General features: G+C 42.7%; 2 protein-coding genes across 5 annotated transcripts in view; both read right to left on the reverse strand.

Moving 5' to 3' along the window:
- Positions 1–14,771, reverse strand: part of col6a3 (collagen, type VI, alpha 3) — an 89,391-nt gene that overhangs the window by 58,642 nt on the left and 15,978 nt on the right. For all 4 annotated transcript variants that reach the window (XM_058654841.1, XM_058654840.1, XM_058654842.1 and 1 more), the window contains one exon: positions 14,175–14,765. In XM_058654841.1, coding sequence (XP_058510824.1) covers positions 14,175–14,765 — 591 coding nt within the window. The remainder of the gene's footprint in view (positions 1–14,174; positions 14,766–14,771) is intronic.
- On the reverse strand, positions 6,411–12,581 carry LOC131477525 (collagen alpha-3(VI) chain). The gene is made up of 7 exons (XM_058654844.1): positions 11,399–12,581; positions 10,686–11,276; positions 9,757–10,350; positions 9,083–9,667; positions 8,358–8,954; positions 7,642–8,229; positions 6,411–7,164 (listed from the first exon to the last, which is right to left on the reverse strand). The coding sequence occupies exons 1-7, from the start codon at positions 11,922–11,924 to the stop codon at positions 6,530–6,532; spliced, it is 4,116 nt and encodes a 1,371-aa protein (XP_058510827.1). The 5' UTR covers positions 11,925–12,581; the 3' UTR covers positions 6,411–6,529.

A 14,771-nucleotide genomic window follows, 5' to 3' on the forward strand; every position in this document is an offset into this window, starting at 1 on the left:
ATCTCTGCTGTACTGAACCACTGAGACTCGGTCTTTGTTGTCATCCACACTGAGTGTCTCTACTACTCTTTGCACAAAGTCTTTCATAGCTGGGAATCCTGTTCTAGTACTCTCAGATCCATCCAACAAGAACACAACATCCCTCCCAGCTGGTTTTTTCTCCACTAAGAAACATAAGATTTCAGACATGATTAGATTCTCATCTTGAACTTTTAACTGTGTCAAAGTATGACGGTAAATGTTTATCCCAAGGGTCATACGACCCTTCTATAGTTAAGCTGGTAAAAAATATTTTTGTCAAGGTGCTACTGGTTGATTTGAATGTTGTTAAAAACATTGTAGATGTTAGATGGGATTGGCACTAGCAACCCCGCAACCCTCGTGTGGATGATAAAGAGGGAGACAATGGGTGATGGATTGCAATTATCTTCACTTTACATCTTTGCATAAATAAGTCACTTTCTTACCAGTTACTGTTGGTGTCATGGCCGTGGCCCTTACTAGCACTGTGCTCATTACAGAGGAGAGCTGTTCTTGGACACTGGGGAGGTCGGTGAACTCAGACACTTTTAGAGCAACACTAGGGTCATATGATATCTTCTGCAGCTCCCCGACATCAGAGCCCCTTGCGCCAATGCCAATCACAAAGATGCCCTGCTTTTTAAGAGCAGAGGCTGGGGCCTCAACACTGTCAAAAGACCTTCCGCCATTGAGTAGGATCAACATCTGTGGGACACCTTGCAGCCGTCTACTCCCAGAGGAGCTTGTAAAGACATTGTCCCTGGCGTACTGGAGGGCTGCCCCAGTGTTAAGGGGGCTACCTCCTCTGTGTCTCAGCCCCCTGACTGAATCCACAATATCCTCTTTTGTGGTGTATGTGTTCAGATGGAAATGGGCCTCTGCATCACTGCTGTACTGGACCACAGACACACGGTCTTTGTTTGCGCCCACTTTCAGTTTCTCCACCACTTTCTCAACAAAATCAAGCATGGCAGGGAAGGCATTCCTTGTGCCATCAGAACCATCCAGAAGGAATACGATATCCTTTTTGGCAGTGTCAACTGAGAAAAGATAAAAAGGCAAACACATGAAACAACCATTTCAAAGACTACGTTTGTGAAGTAAACGTCATAAAGTAAAACTCTATCGCCTCCCTTTTTTTTTTAACTGCTTCAATTGCACATGGCAAAAAACAAGCCGAAGCTTCTCCTTTACTGCACACATAGAATTTGATCAACACTCAGACTTTATTTCTCTCCCTTAGTGTAGGCGAAACAAGTCACAGTTGGAAAGCGCTCTCGCTAGTTAACATACCAAGTACTGTCGGTGATTCTGGGCTGACGTCGATAACTGCAGTCTCCAAGGAGGACTGAAGCTGCTGCTGGACAGTGGGAAGGTCAGTGAATTCAGACACAGCCATAGCGTGATTGGGATCATGAGCTATCTTCTGCAGTTCTCTCATTTCAGAGCTCCTGGTTCCAATTGCAAAGGTCAAGACGCCCAGATGTTTGAGAGCAGAGGCTGGGGCATCGACACTGTCAAAAGACCTTCCCCCACTTAGCAGAATTAGCACCTGTGGAACTCCATCCAGGCGCCTGCTTCCAGCAGAGGCCGTGAAGACATTATCTCTCAAGTACTGGAGAGCTGCTCCAGTGTTGAGGGGTCGCCCGCCTTTGTGCCTCAAGCCTCTGACGGTGTCAAGGACCTCGCCCTTTGTTGTGTATGTGTTCAGATAGAACTGGACGGCTGGATCTCTGCTGTACTGAACCACTGAGACTCGGTCTTTGTTGTCATCCACACTGAGTGTCTCTACTACTCTTTGCACAAAGTCTTTCATAGCTGGGAATCCTGTTCTAGTACTCTCAGATCCATCCAACAAGAACACAACATCCCTCCCAGCTGGTTTTTTCTCCACTAAGAAACATAAGATTTCAGACATGATTAGATTCTCATCTTGAACTTTTAACTGTGTCAAAGTATGACGGTAAATGTTTATCCCAAGGGTCATACGACCCTTCTATAGTTAAGCTGGTAAAAAATATTTTTGTCAACGTGCTACTGGTTGATTTGAATGTTGTTAAAAACATTGTAGATGTTAGATGGGATTGGCACTAGCAACCCCGCAACCCTCGTGTGGATGATAAAGAGGGAGACAATGGGTGATGGATTGCAATTATCTTCACTTTACATCTTTGCATAAATAAGTCACTTTCTTACCAGTTACTGTTGGTGTCATGGCCGTGGCCCTTACTAGCACTGTGCTCATTACAGAGGAGAGCTGTTCTTGGACACTGGGGAGGTCGGTGAACTCAGACACTTTTAGAGCAACACTAGGGTCATATGATATCTTCTGCAGCTCCCCGACATCAGAGCCCCTTGCGCCAATGCCAATCACAAAGATGCCCTGCTTTTTAAGAGCAGAGGCTGGGGCCTCAACACTGTCAAAAGACCTTCCGCCATTGAGTAGGATCAACATCTGTGGGACACCTTGCAGCCGTCTACTCCCAGAGGAGCTTGTAAAGACATTGTCCCTGGCGTACTGGAGGGCTGCCCCAGTGTTAAGGGGGCTACCTCCTCTGTGTCTCAGCCCCCTGACTGAATCCACAATATCCTCTTTTGTGGTGTATGTGTTCAGATGGAAATGGGCCTCTGCATCACTGCTGTACTGGACCACAGACACACGGTCTTTGTTTGCGCCCACTTTCAGTTTCTCCACCACTTTCTCAACAAAATCAAGCATGGCAGGGAAGGCATTCCTTGTGCCATCAGAACCATCCAGAAGGAATACGATATCCTTTTTGGCAGTGTCAACTGAGAAAAGATAAAAAGGCAAACACATGAAACAACCATTTCAAAGACTACGTTTGTGAAGTAAACGTCATAAAGTAAAACTCTATCGCCTCCCTTTTTTTTTTAACTGCTTCAATTGCACATGGCAAAAAACAAGCCGAAGCTTCTCCTTTACTGCACACATAGAATTTGATCAACACTCAGACTTTATTTCTCTCCCTTAGTGTAGGCGAAACAAGTCACAGTTGGAAAGCGCTCTCGCTAGTTAACATACCAAGTACTGTCGGTGATTCTGGGCTGACGTCGATAACTGCAGTCTCCAAGGAGGACTGAAGCTGCTGCTGGACAGTGGGAAGGTCAGTGAATTCAGACACAGCCATAGCGTGATTGGGATCATGAGCTATCTTCTGCAGTTCTCTCATTTCAGAGCTCCTGGTTCCAATTGCAAAGGTCAAGACGCCCAGATGTTTGAGAGCAGAGGCTGGGGCATCGACACTGTCAAAAGACCTTCCCCCACTTAGCAGAATTAGCACCTGTGGAACTCCATCCAGGCGCCTGCTTCCAGCAGAGGCCGTGAAGACATTATCTCTCAAGTACTGGAGAGCTGCTCCAGTGTTGAGGGGTCGCCCGCCTTTGTGCCTCAAGCCTCTGACGGTGTCAAGGACCTCGCCCTTTGTTGTGTATGTGTTCAGATAGAACTGGACGGCTGGATCTCTGCTGTACTGAACCACTGAGACTCGGTCTTTGTTGTCATCCACACTGAGTGTCTCTACTACTCTTTGCACAAAGTCTTTCATAGCTGGGAATCCTGTTCTAGTACTCTCAGATCCATCCAACAAGAACACAACATCCCTCCCAGCTGGTTTTTTCTCCACTAAGAAACATAAGATTTCAGACATGATTAGATTCTCATCTTGAACTTTTAACTGTGTCAAAGTATGACGGTAAATGTTTATCCCAAGGGTCATACGACCCTTCTATAGTTAAGCTGGTAAAAAATATTTTTGTCAAGGTGCTACTGGTTGATTTGAATGTTGTTAAAAACATTGTAGATGTTAGATGGGATTGGCACTAGCAACCCCGCAACCCTCGTGTGGATGATAAAGAGGGAGACAATGGGTGATGGATTGCAATTATCTTCACTTTACATCTTTGCATAAATAAGTCACTTTCTTACCAGTTACTGTTGGTGTCATGGCCGTGGCCCTTACTAGCACTGTGCTCATTACAGAGGAGAGCTGTTCTTGGACACTGGGGAGGTCGGTGAACTCAGACACTTTTAGAGCAACACTAGGGTCATATGATATCTTCTGCAGCTCCCCGACATCAGAGCCCCTTGCGCCAATGCCAATCACAAAGATGCCCTGCTTTTTAAGAGCAGAGGCTGGGGCCTCAACACTGTCAAAAGACCTTCCGCCATTGAGTAGGATCAACATCTGTGGGACACCTTGCAGCCGTCTACTCCCAGAGGAGCTTGTAAAGACATTGTCCCTGGCGTACTGGAGGGCTGCCCCAGTGTTAAGGGGGCTACCTCCTCTGTGTCTCAGCCCCCTGACTGAATCCACAATATCCTCTTTTGTGGTGTATGTGTTCAGATGGAAATGGGCCTCTGCATCACTGCTGTACTGGACCACAGACACACGGTCTTTGTTTGCGCCCACTTTCAGTTTCTCCACCACTTTCTCAACAAAATCAAGCATGGCAGGGAAGGCATTCCTTGTGCCATCAGAACCATCCAGAAGGAATACGATATCCTTTTTGGCAGTGTCAACTGAGAAAAGATATAAAGGCAAACACATGAAACAACCATTTCAAAGACTACGTTTGTGAAGTAAACGTCATAAAGTAAAACTCTATCGCCTCCCTTTTTTTTTTAACTGCTTCAATTGCACATGGCAAAAAACAAGCCGAAGCTTCTCCTTTACTGCACACATAGAATTTGATCAACACTCAGACTTTATTTCTCTCCCTTAGTGTAGGCGAAACAAGTCACAGTTGGAAAGCGCTCTCGCTAGTTAACATACCAAGTACTGTCGGTGATTCTGGGCTGACGTCGATAACTGCAGTCTCCAAGGAGGACTGAAGCTGCTGCTGGACAGTGGGAAGGTCAGTGAATTCAGACACAGCCATAGCGTGATTGGGATCATGAGCTATCTTCTGCAGTTCTCTCATTTCAGAGCTCCTGGTTCCAATTGCAAAGGTCAAGACGCCCAGATGTTTGAGAGCAGAGGCTGGGGCATCGACACTGTCAAAAGACCTTCCCCCACTTAGCAGAATTAGCACCTGTGGAACTCCATCCAGGCGCCTGCTTCCAGCAGAGGCCGTGAAGACATTATCTCTCAAGTACTGGAGAGCTGCTCCAGTGTTGAGGGGTCGCCCGCCTTTGTGCCTCAAGCCTCTGACGGTGTCAAGGACCTCGCCCTTTGTTGTGTATGTGTTCAGATAGAACTGGACGGCTGGATCTCTGCTGTACTGAACCACTGAGACTCGGTCTTTGTTGTCATCCACACTGAGTGTCTCTACTACTCTTTGCACAAAGTCTTTCATAGCTGGGAATCCTGTTCTAGTACTCTCAGATCCATCCAACAAGAACACAACATCCCTCCCAGCTGGTTTTTTCTCCACTAAGAAACATAAGATTTCAGACATGATTAGATTCTCATCTTGAACTTTTAACTGTGTCAAAGTATGACGGTAAATGTTTATCCCAAGGTTCATACGACCCTTCTATAGTTAAGCTGGTAAAAAATATTTTTGTCAAGGTGCTACTGGTTGATTTGAATGTTGTTAAAAACATTGTAGATGTTAGATGGGATTGGCACTAGCAACCTCGCAACCCTCGTGTGGATGATAAAGAGGGAGACAATGGGTGATGGATTGCAATTATCTTCACTTTACATCTTTGCATAAATAAGTCACTTTCTTACCAGTTACTGTTGGTGTCATGGCCGTGGCCCTTACTAGCACTGTGCTCATTACAGAGGAGAGCTGTTCTTGGACACTGGGGAGGTCGGTGAACTCAGACACTTTTAGAGCAACACTAGGGTCATATGATATCTTCTGCAGCTCCCCGACATCAGAGCCCCTTGCGCCAATGCCAATCACAAAGATGCCCTGCTTTTTAAGAGCAGAGGCTGGGGCCTCAACACTGTCAAAAGACCTTCCGCCATTGAGTAGGATCAACATCTGTGGGACACCTTGCAGCCGTCTACTCCCAGAGGAGCTTGTAAAGACATTGTCCCTGGCGTACTGGAGGGCTGCCCCAGTGTTAAGGGGGCTACCTCCTCTGTGTGTCAGCCCCCTGACTGAATCCACAATATCCTCTTTTGTGGTGTATGTGTTCAGATGGAAATGGGCCTCTGCATCACTGCTGTACTGGACCACAGACACACGGTCTTTGTTTGCGCCCACTTTCAGTTTCTCCACCACTTTCTCAACAAAATCAAGCATGGCAGGGAAGGCATTCCTTGTGCCATCAGAACCATCCAGAAGGAATACAATATCCTTTTTGGCAGTGTCAACTGAGAAAAGATAAAAAGGCAAACACATGAAACAACCATTTCAAAGACTACATTTGTGAAGTAAACGTCATAAAGTAAAACTCTATCGCCTCCCTTTTTTTTTTAACTGCTTCAATTGCACATGGCAAAAAACAAGCCGAAGCTTCTCCTTTACTGCACACATAGAATTTGATCAACACTCAGACTTTATTTCTCTCCCTTAGTGTAGGCGAAACAAGTCACAGTTGGAAAGCGCTCTCGCTAGTTAACATACCAAGTACTGTCGGTGATTCTGGGCTGACGTCGATAACTGCAGTCTCCAAGGAGGACTGAAGCTGCTGCTGGACAGTGGGAAGGTCAGTGAATTCAGACACAGCCATAGCGTGATTGGGATCATGAGCTATCTTCTGCAGTTCTCTCATTTCAGAGCTCCTGGTTCCAATTGCAAAGGTCAAGACGCCCAGATGTTTGAGAGCAGAGGCTGGGGCATCGACACTGTCAAAAGACCTTCCCCCACTTAGCAGAATTAGCACCTGTGGAACTCCATCCAGGCGCCTGCTTCCAGCAGAGGCCGTGAAGACATTATCTCTCAAGTACTGGAGAGCTGCTCCAGTGTTGAGGGGTTGCCCGCCTTTGTGCCTCAATCCTCTGACAGTTTCAAGGATCTCGCCTTTTGTTGTGTATGTGTTCAGATAGAACTGGACGGCTGGATCTCTGCTGTACTGAACCACTGAGACTCGGTCTTTGTTGTCATCCACACTGAGTGTCTCTACTACTCTTTGCACAAAGTCTTGCATAGCTGGGAATCCTGTTCTAGTACCATCAGATCCATCCAACAAGAACACAACATCCCTCCTAGCTGTTTTTTTCTCCACTAGAAAACATGACATTACAAACTTATTCAGATACATTATGATGGTGAAACATTCAACTGTTTGATTTTAATCAAACATATTATTTCATTAAACATATTTGTATTATATATGCAGAATAGTTAAATCAGTTATGTTGTGCCATTTTCCGTGTCTCATGTTTTGTTTTGGTACGTCCATCACAAATCTACTATGTCACTTGTTGGTGGACATCTTAAACAGGTTGATGCATTTTCCAAGGTCTTCTACTCTGTTGTGAGTGCATTATGTCAATCAATTTAAAATATCAGTTTTACTTTCTACAGAAAATTCTGAATGGCTGAAAACAAATTTGAGATATTATCAAACCCAAAAGAAAACCGTATATTTTGACATTGATCTGAAAATGAAAACTTGAAACTGAAAAATTTAAATGTATTAAATCATCACTAGTTAAGGTGATTGATTTAAATCATTATTAAAACAATCTTAATTCTTACCATTTTTTGTTTCTTCCTCAACTCCCACTTGCATTAGATGTTTCATTAAACGTTGATGAATGTGAGGGAGATTACCAAAATCTGGAACTGAATAACTATAATTTCTGTTCGAGGAAATTGCTTGCATTTCAGCTAAATTTGATTTTCTTGATCCAACTGCAAATGTGACAACTCCTGCATCCTTTAGCATACGTGCTGGTCCTTGTGGAGAATCTCTAGATCTTCCACCAGCCAATATGACAAGTATTTGCTTCGCACCTTCATGATGTCGACCTCCAGCATTTGAAACAAAGACATTATCCTTCACAAACTGGAGTGCTGCTCCAATATAATGTGGCCTCCCACCTTTTAGTTTCAGGTTTCTGACATACTTAAGAACATCTTCTTTTTTGTTGTAAGTATTCAGATTAAAACTGAGTTCAGCATTGTTGCTATACTGTACAAGAGCAACTTTATCTTTTCCTTGGTCCAGGTCAAAGTTGTCAACCATTTTTGCAACAAATTCTCGTAAAGCAGAGAATCTACTCCTGACATCATCAGATCCATCAATGAGAAACACAATATCTCTATTCATTCCTGAGCTTGATCCTGGAAAAGCCCACAAACATACAATCATATTAATTGTATTTATTTCATCAGGAATAGGATTACAATTGAACTGAAAACCAGGCAAACATACAGACATGCACACAACATGAATGCATGTTTTTACTCACCTACACCAGGGATGAATGTGCCTTTGTGAGATGCAATGGCTGAGAGCAAACGTTCTTTCATAAGGGGAAAGTCAGACTTCTCCTTGATAAAAAACAGTGCCTTTGGACTCTGAGCGACTTGCTCCATCTCCGTTCTGTCTGCATTATTAACCCCAATATTGAAAAGGACAATCCCAGCCTTTCTCAGCTGGTCCACAGGAGCCAAGACATCATCGTCTGATTTTCTACCGCTTAAAAGAATTAATATCTGTGGGACTCCCTGCTGGGCTCTGCTTCCAGATGAAACAGTCAACACATTGTTCTTCACATAATCCAGGGCTATTCCAGTGTTCAAACTGGAACCGCCTTTGAGTTTCACATTGCTCAAATGACTCATGACCGTATCTCTTAGTGAGTATGTGTTCAGTAGAAAATTAATTGTGGGTTCTGTACTGTACTGAACCAAAGCAACTTGTACTTTGCTTGGACCAATTTCTGTTTGCTTGACAAATTCTCTGACAAAATCCAAAATAAGTATTTCACTTGCTCGCATTTCATCAGATGCATCCAATAGGAAAACAATATCAGCACTCTGAAGTTCTAATTCTGCAATTCTGTCTGAAATGGATACAAACAAATATTTTCAATAGTAATGTATTTGCAGCATACAGAAACATTTAAAAAAATATCTCAAACATAATCATTTACTTTTTATGTGAGGTTTAAGTGAATATTATTGTTCTTACCAATAACACCTGGAATGTGTGTTGTTTCTTGAGTGCCCTTCAGTGCTGTTTCCAAAGACGGATGTAAACTTTGCAGATTATTGAAGTTTGTGACATGGAAATAGTGTGCAGGTGTCAAAGAAATGGTTTGCATTTCCAAGGTATCGGCATTCTCTGTTCCAATACTAAATGTCTTTATTCCATTTTCTTTGAGTGACTGTGCTGGTCCTCTGACATCATCCCCTGATCGGCCACCACTAAAAACATACAGATACTGGGGCACTGAATTTTCACGTCTGCCACCAACAGAAGCAGCAAAGACATTATCCCTGACAAATGCCAGTGCTTTGCCAATATTGAGTGGCCGTCCCAACTTGTGCCTCATTGTTCTAATAGAACTCAGCACATCATTCTTGGATGAATAGGAATTCAAGTAGAAATTCACGGTGGCATCACGGTTATATTGAACAACAGCCACTTGGTCTCGATTTTCACCTATATTTAAACTTTCAACAACTTTTTCTACAAATCCTCGTATCTCTTCAAAGCCATTCCGTGAGTCATATGATCCATCGATAAGAAACACTACATCATTTTTCTTAGAATCTGCAAAAAAAATAAAAATGTGGAGATTAAGTTTTCCTCTTTTAATTTCTAAAAAAAACAATGGTGAAAATATAAAATCATGATATTACCAAAACCATTTGTGGGAACCCTTTCTTCTATATGGTGGGATGCCTCTCTCATCAATGACAACACATCCCGTGTAGCAGAGGGAAGTTCCTCATAATCAGTAATTGAGAGTGCATAAGTGGGTTCACGAGATATGGTCTGAAGCTCTAAGGTGTCAGCATGAATTGTTCCAATGGCGATTGAGATGATGCCAATCTCTTTCAGCATTTTGACTGGGGTTCTTATGTCATCTCCAGATCTTCCACCACTCAGCAGTACAAGTATCTGTGGAACTCCTTCTAGAATTCTACTACCTGACTCAGAAGTAAATACGTGGTCCCTCACATATTGAAGAGCTGCTCCAGTGTTGTGAGGATAGCCACCTTTGTGACTTAGACCTCTTACTGCTTTGAGCACATCATCCTCTGTCAAATAACGTCCCAAATCAAAATTTGTTTCTGCCGTGTTACTGTACTGAACCACAGCCACATGATCATTGTTTGCATTGATGTTCAGATCTGTCACTATTCTCTCCACAAAGTCTTGAATATCTGGGAATCTTTGTTGAGAGTCATCAGAACCATCAAGCAAGAATACAACATCTCTTCTGCTGGAATCTGGAATCAGACAGGTAGGTAAATAAAGTTATGATGATTACATTTGTGGTGATAAGTCTTTATGTGCTGCAAATGTTCACTAATCCTATATGCACTACTTGCATTGCTATTTTAACAAACCATTTTTCTTGACCCAGTTCACATCCCAGCACAATTCACTACGTCTAGTCTATGCTTGACAGAATACAGTAGGATATCTTAATACAGTAATATTGATCAAACTACCAAGGGTTCCTTTATTAACGCTGAATCAAAATGAGATAGCTAATCAACACCACTTTGACAGTGCATTAAATGTGTGACGTGTAAGATCTGTAAGGTCATTACAATCTTACCATATGATGTCGGTGTGAGAGCTGGGGTTTCACCATTCTTTGTGTCAGTCAATAATGGTTCAATCTGTGAAAGATCACTGGAATCGGCTGCAAAGAAAGCTCGACTTGATTCCTGTGAAATTGTCTGAGCCTCAAGAATATCAGCACTCTTTATTCCAAAGACAAACACCATCACACCAATTTCTTTTAGGTTTTCCACAGCATTTCTGACATCATCATTGGACCGCCCACCAGTTATGAGAACCAAAAACTGAGGAACTCCCTGTTGGTGCCTACTTCCAGAAGAGGCTGTAAAAATATTATCCTTGACGTACTGGAGGGCTGCACCAGTATTGAGAGGTCTGCCTCCTTTATGCCTGAGATGTCGCACATTGTCCACAACATTCTGTTGTGTTTTGTATGTGTTCAGAAAAAAATCTGCAGAGGGGATCCTGCTGTACTGCACCACTGAAACACGGTCATTGCCATCATCCACATTGAGCTTCGCTATCATTCTCTCAACAAAGCCAAGCATTCCTTGAAATTCAATTTGCATTTCATCTGAGGAATCCAGCAAAAACACAACATCGCGCTGAATGGATCCAGTTTGACCTTGAGAACCATTAATAGACAGAGGGATGGTGCTCAGTTAATCACACACTGAATTATTAGATAGATAGATAGATAGATAGATAGATAGATAGATAGATAGATAGATAGATAGATAGTCTTACCTAATGCACTTTGTGATTTTAGCCTTGGATGCTGTCGAGGCACCCGTTTCACAAATGACATAAGTTGTTGGTGGATGCTCCCAATATCATCAAATCGAAGTACAGTAAAAGCATAGGAAGGATTATGTGCTATCATTTGGAGCTCAAGTATGTCTGCATTTCTTGTACCTACACAGAATGGAACAACCTTGTCCTGTTTTAGAGCCACAGCTGCACTTTCAACATCATCCTCAGATTTTCCGCCACTCAATAGAATCAATATTTGAGGGATACCTTCTTGGTGCCTACTCCCTGAGGTGTCAGCAAAGGCTTTCTCTCTCACATAGTCCAAAGCTGTCCCAGTGAGGCGGGGACTTCCCCCTTTATGGTTCAACTGCTGGATAGCATCAAGAACATCTTGTTTTTCCATGTGGGTGTTCAAATTGAAATGTGTCTGTGGATCTCTGCTGTACTGGATCACAGAAACACGGTCTTTGTTTTCACCAATGCTGAGTGTTTCTACCACTTTTTGGACAAAGCTTTTCATTGCTGGGAAGCCTGTCCGTGTTTCATCTGACCCATCCAATAGAAACACTATGTCTCTTTGGGGGGACGCTAATTCAACTAGAAAAGAATCAGAAAATGTTGTTTAATAATCACAGACCATCAAACAACAGTGCAATCATTATACTTGTATGATGAAATTATAGTTTAAGCTAGCTACAAGCGAGGTGTTTAAATGGCAAAATGTGGAAAAAATTGAAGACTAAAAGAATAACTGACAAAGAAAATGAAATTAAAAGGTACAAGTCCCTGTTCTCAAAGAAAAGGTGGCAGGGGCTGAAAAGGTAGACTTTTCTTGTGTTCTTTAATTCTGAAAATTCAGGCAATGATGTAGTTATCATTGGCTCAAGAAAGAGCTTAAGAATAAAAGGAAAACAAGTAACTCCAACTGACTCCGCTTGTGAATGTCCAAGGCACATGAAGAAATGGGCTAAGAGCCCAACAAGAAAAGGTATATAGGAAATTGTCTACCCAGCGGAGACATTTTGAAGATCATGAAACATATTGACATTCTACACAGGATGACCCAGTTTCATTGCAGTTCATGAAACTGATCGCCGTTCTTCTGAGGATGATGCAGTTTCATTGCAGCACTTCAAAATATGATCGACAATATGAAAGGCCTTAAGAGGTAAATGGGAGTGTGATTCAACTACAAATTAGAAACACATCTTACCTACAATGGTACGTGGTTCAATTTGTATTTTTGACTGGACAATTGCAGCTACATCTGGCTGAATGGACAGAAGTTCACCAAAGACAGGCAGATTGAAAAGGAATGTGGAGGAGAGGGCAATTTGTTGAAGCTCCTCCTGTTTTGCATTTTTCATTCCAATGGCAATAGTTAAGACACTGATTTGTTTAAGCTCTAAAGCAGCTCTGCTAACATCATCATTGGATTTGCCTCCAGTCAGTAAAAGCAGGATCTGAGGGACACCCTCTAGTCGTCTACTCCCAGATGAGTCTTTAAAAACATGGTTTCGCACATACTGAAGAGCAGCCCCAGTGTTCCGACGTCTTCCTCCTTTATGGCGAAGACTTCTCACTGCATAGATGACAGCCTTTTTGGATCTGTGAGTTTTCAAGTTGAAGTAAACTGTGGTATCATCACTATACAGCACAACTGCTATTCGAACCTCATCTTCATCAGTGACAAGCTCTTCTGCCATTCTTCTGATAAACTCACGAATAGCAGGGAGTGCATTTCTGGAGTTATCTGACCCATCGAGGAGAAACACTATGTCCCTCTTTTTGCTCTCTGCATCAACAAGGTGATACATGTACAGACAGAAAGAAAATTTATGGACTGTTGTACACTTGTACCTCATTAGAATGACCAATGAGAAACTCAGACAAAATGCAATGCAAGAACACAAATGACCTCTGAAACTGCTTTTTGAAAAATAATTGCTCAAAAAACTAGACGATAGATAGATAGATAGATAGATAGATAGCAGTATTCATAATTGTGCAATAGAATGATGTACCAACATTTGCCATCATCAATCATTATAAATGTGCAGTTCTTACCTACTAAATCAGAGGTTTCAGTCACTGTTTCCTCGGTTTTTTTGTGCATGTTCACTGTAATAACAAGCTGTGGCAGGACTGAGGACAACTTGGAAAAATCTGCAACCTTGTACACAAAACCAGGTTTGAAGGCAATCATTTCCAACTCTGAAAGGCTGGCATCACCCACTCCAACTCCCACTGAAATGATGTCATGCTCTTTGAGAGCAAATGCTTGGCTCCGTACATTATCAGTAGATGGTTTGCTACTTAGAAGAATTAAAATCTGGGGAACTCCTTCTAGTCTTCTACTTCCCAAGGAAGAAGTAAAGACACTGTGTCTCACAAATCTGAGAGCTTCCCCAATATTATGATGCGTTCCTCCCTTGTGCCTCAAATTTTGAATGGCATTCACAAGGTCATTCTTTGTCTTATGAGAATTTAGATAAAAGCTGACTTCAGGATTATCAGCAAACTGAACCACAGATACTCTGTCCTGACCCATGCTGACAGAGAGGTTCTCCACTATTCTCTTGACAAAGAGTTTCATCTCTTGGAATCCATGTATTGTGTTATCAGAGCCATCCAGTAGGAACACAAAATCTCTTTTAACAGCATCACCTTGTTTTGAGGCATAACACATAATAGTCAGTTGTTGTGTACCAAAATAGCAGGAGAAGAACAACATTTTTAACATGCTTATGAGATTTGAGATTTTCCTTACCTTGCTTTAGCACAATAGATAGCTGTTCCTTTGGAAGACTCACATAGGTATTGAGCTTTTGTGGTACAGTGTTAAGCTCACTGAATTCTTTCACATTGAAGGCAAAGGAAGGGTTGTGTGAAATGGCCTCAATCTGTCTTGGGTCTGCATCCCTGACACCAACACCAAATGGTACGACTCCACCTGTCTTTAGTGCACCAGCAGGTTCCTTCACACTATCTCTGGATCTGCCTCCAGTCAAAACAATCAGATATTGTGGGACATTTTCTGCAGCCCGGCTACCACGCTGTCCAGCCAAGATTGTGTCCTTCATGAATCTTAGAGCAGATCCTGTGTTTAGACTACGTCCCCCAGCAGGTGTCATTGCATTGACAGCTCTCATCACCTCATCTTTGGTTTTAAAAGTGTTAAGGTAGAAATTTGGTTCTGGCCTCTCACTGTGTTGAACCACTGCAACCCGCACTTTGTCGATCCCAATGTCAAGTGGTTCAATTACTTTGGTGATAAAATCCCGGACATAGGGAAAATATGCTCGAACACTGTCTGTTCCATCTATGAGGAAGGCAACATCCCTCTCATTTCCTGAAACAACTGAGA

This window comes from Solea solea, chromosome 2 (assembly GCF_958295425.1).
Source record: "Solea solea chromosome 2, fSolSol10.1, whole genome shotgun sequence".
NCBI lineage: Eukaryota > Metazoa > Chordata > Actinopteri > Pleuronectiformes > Soleidae > Solea > Solea solea.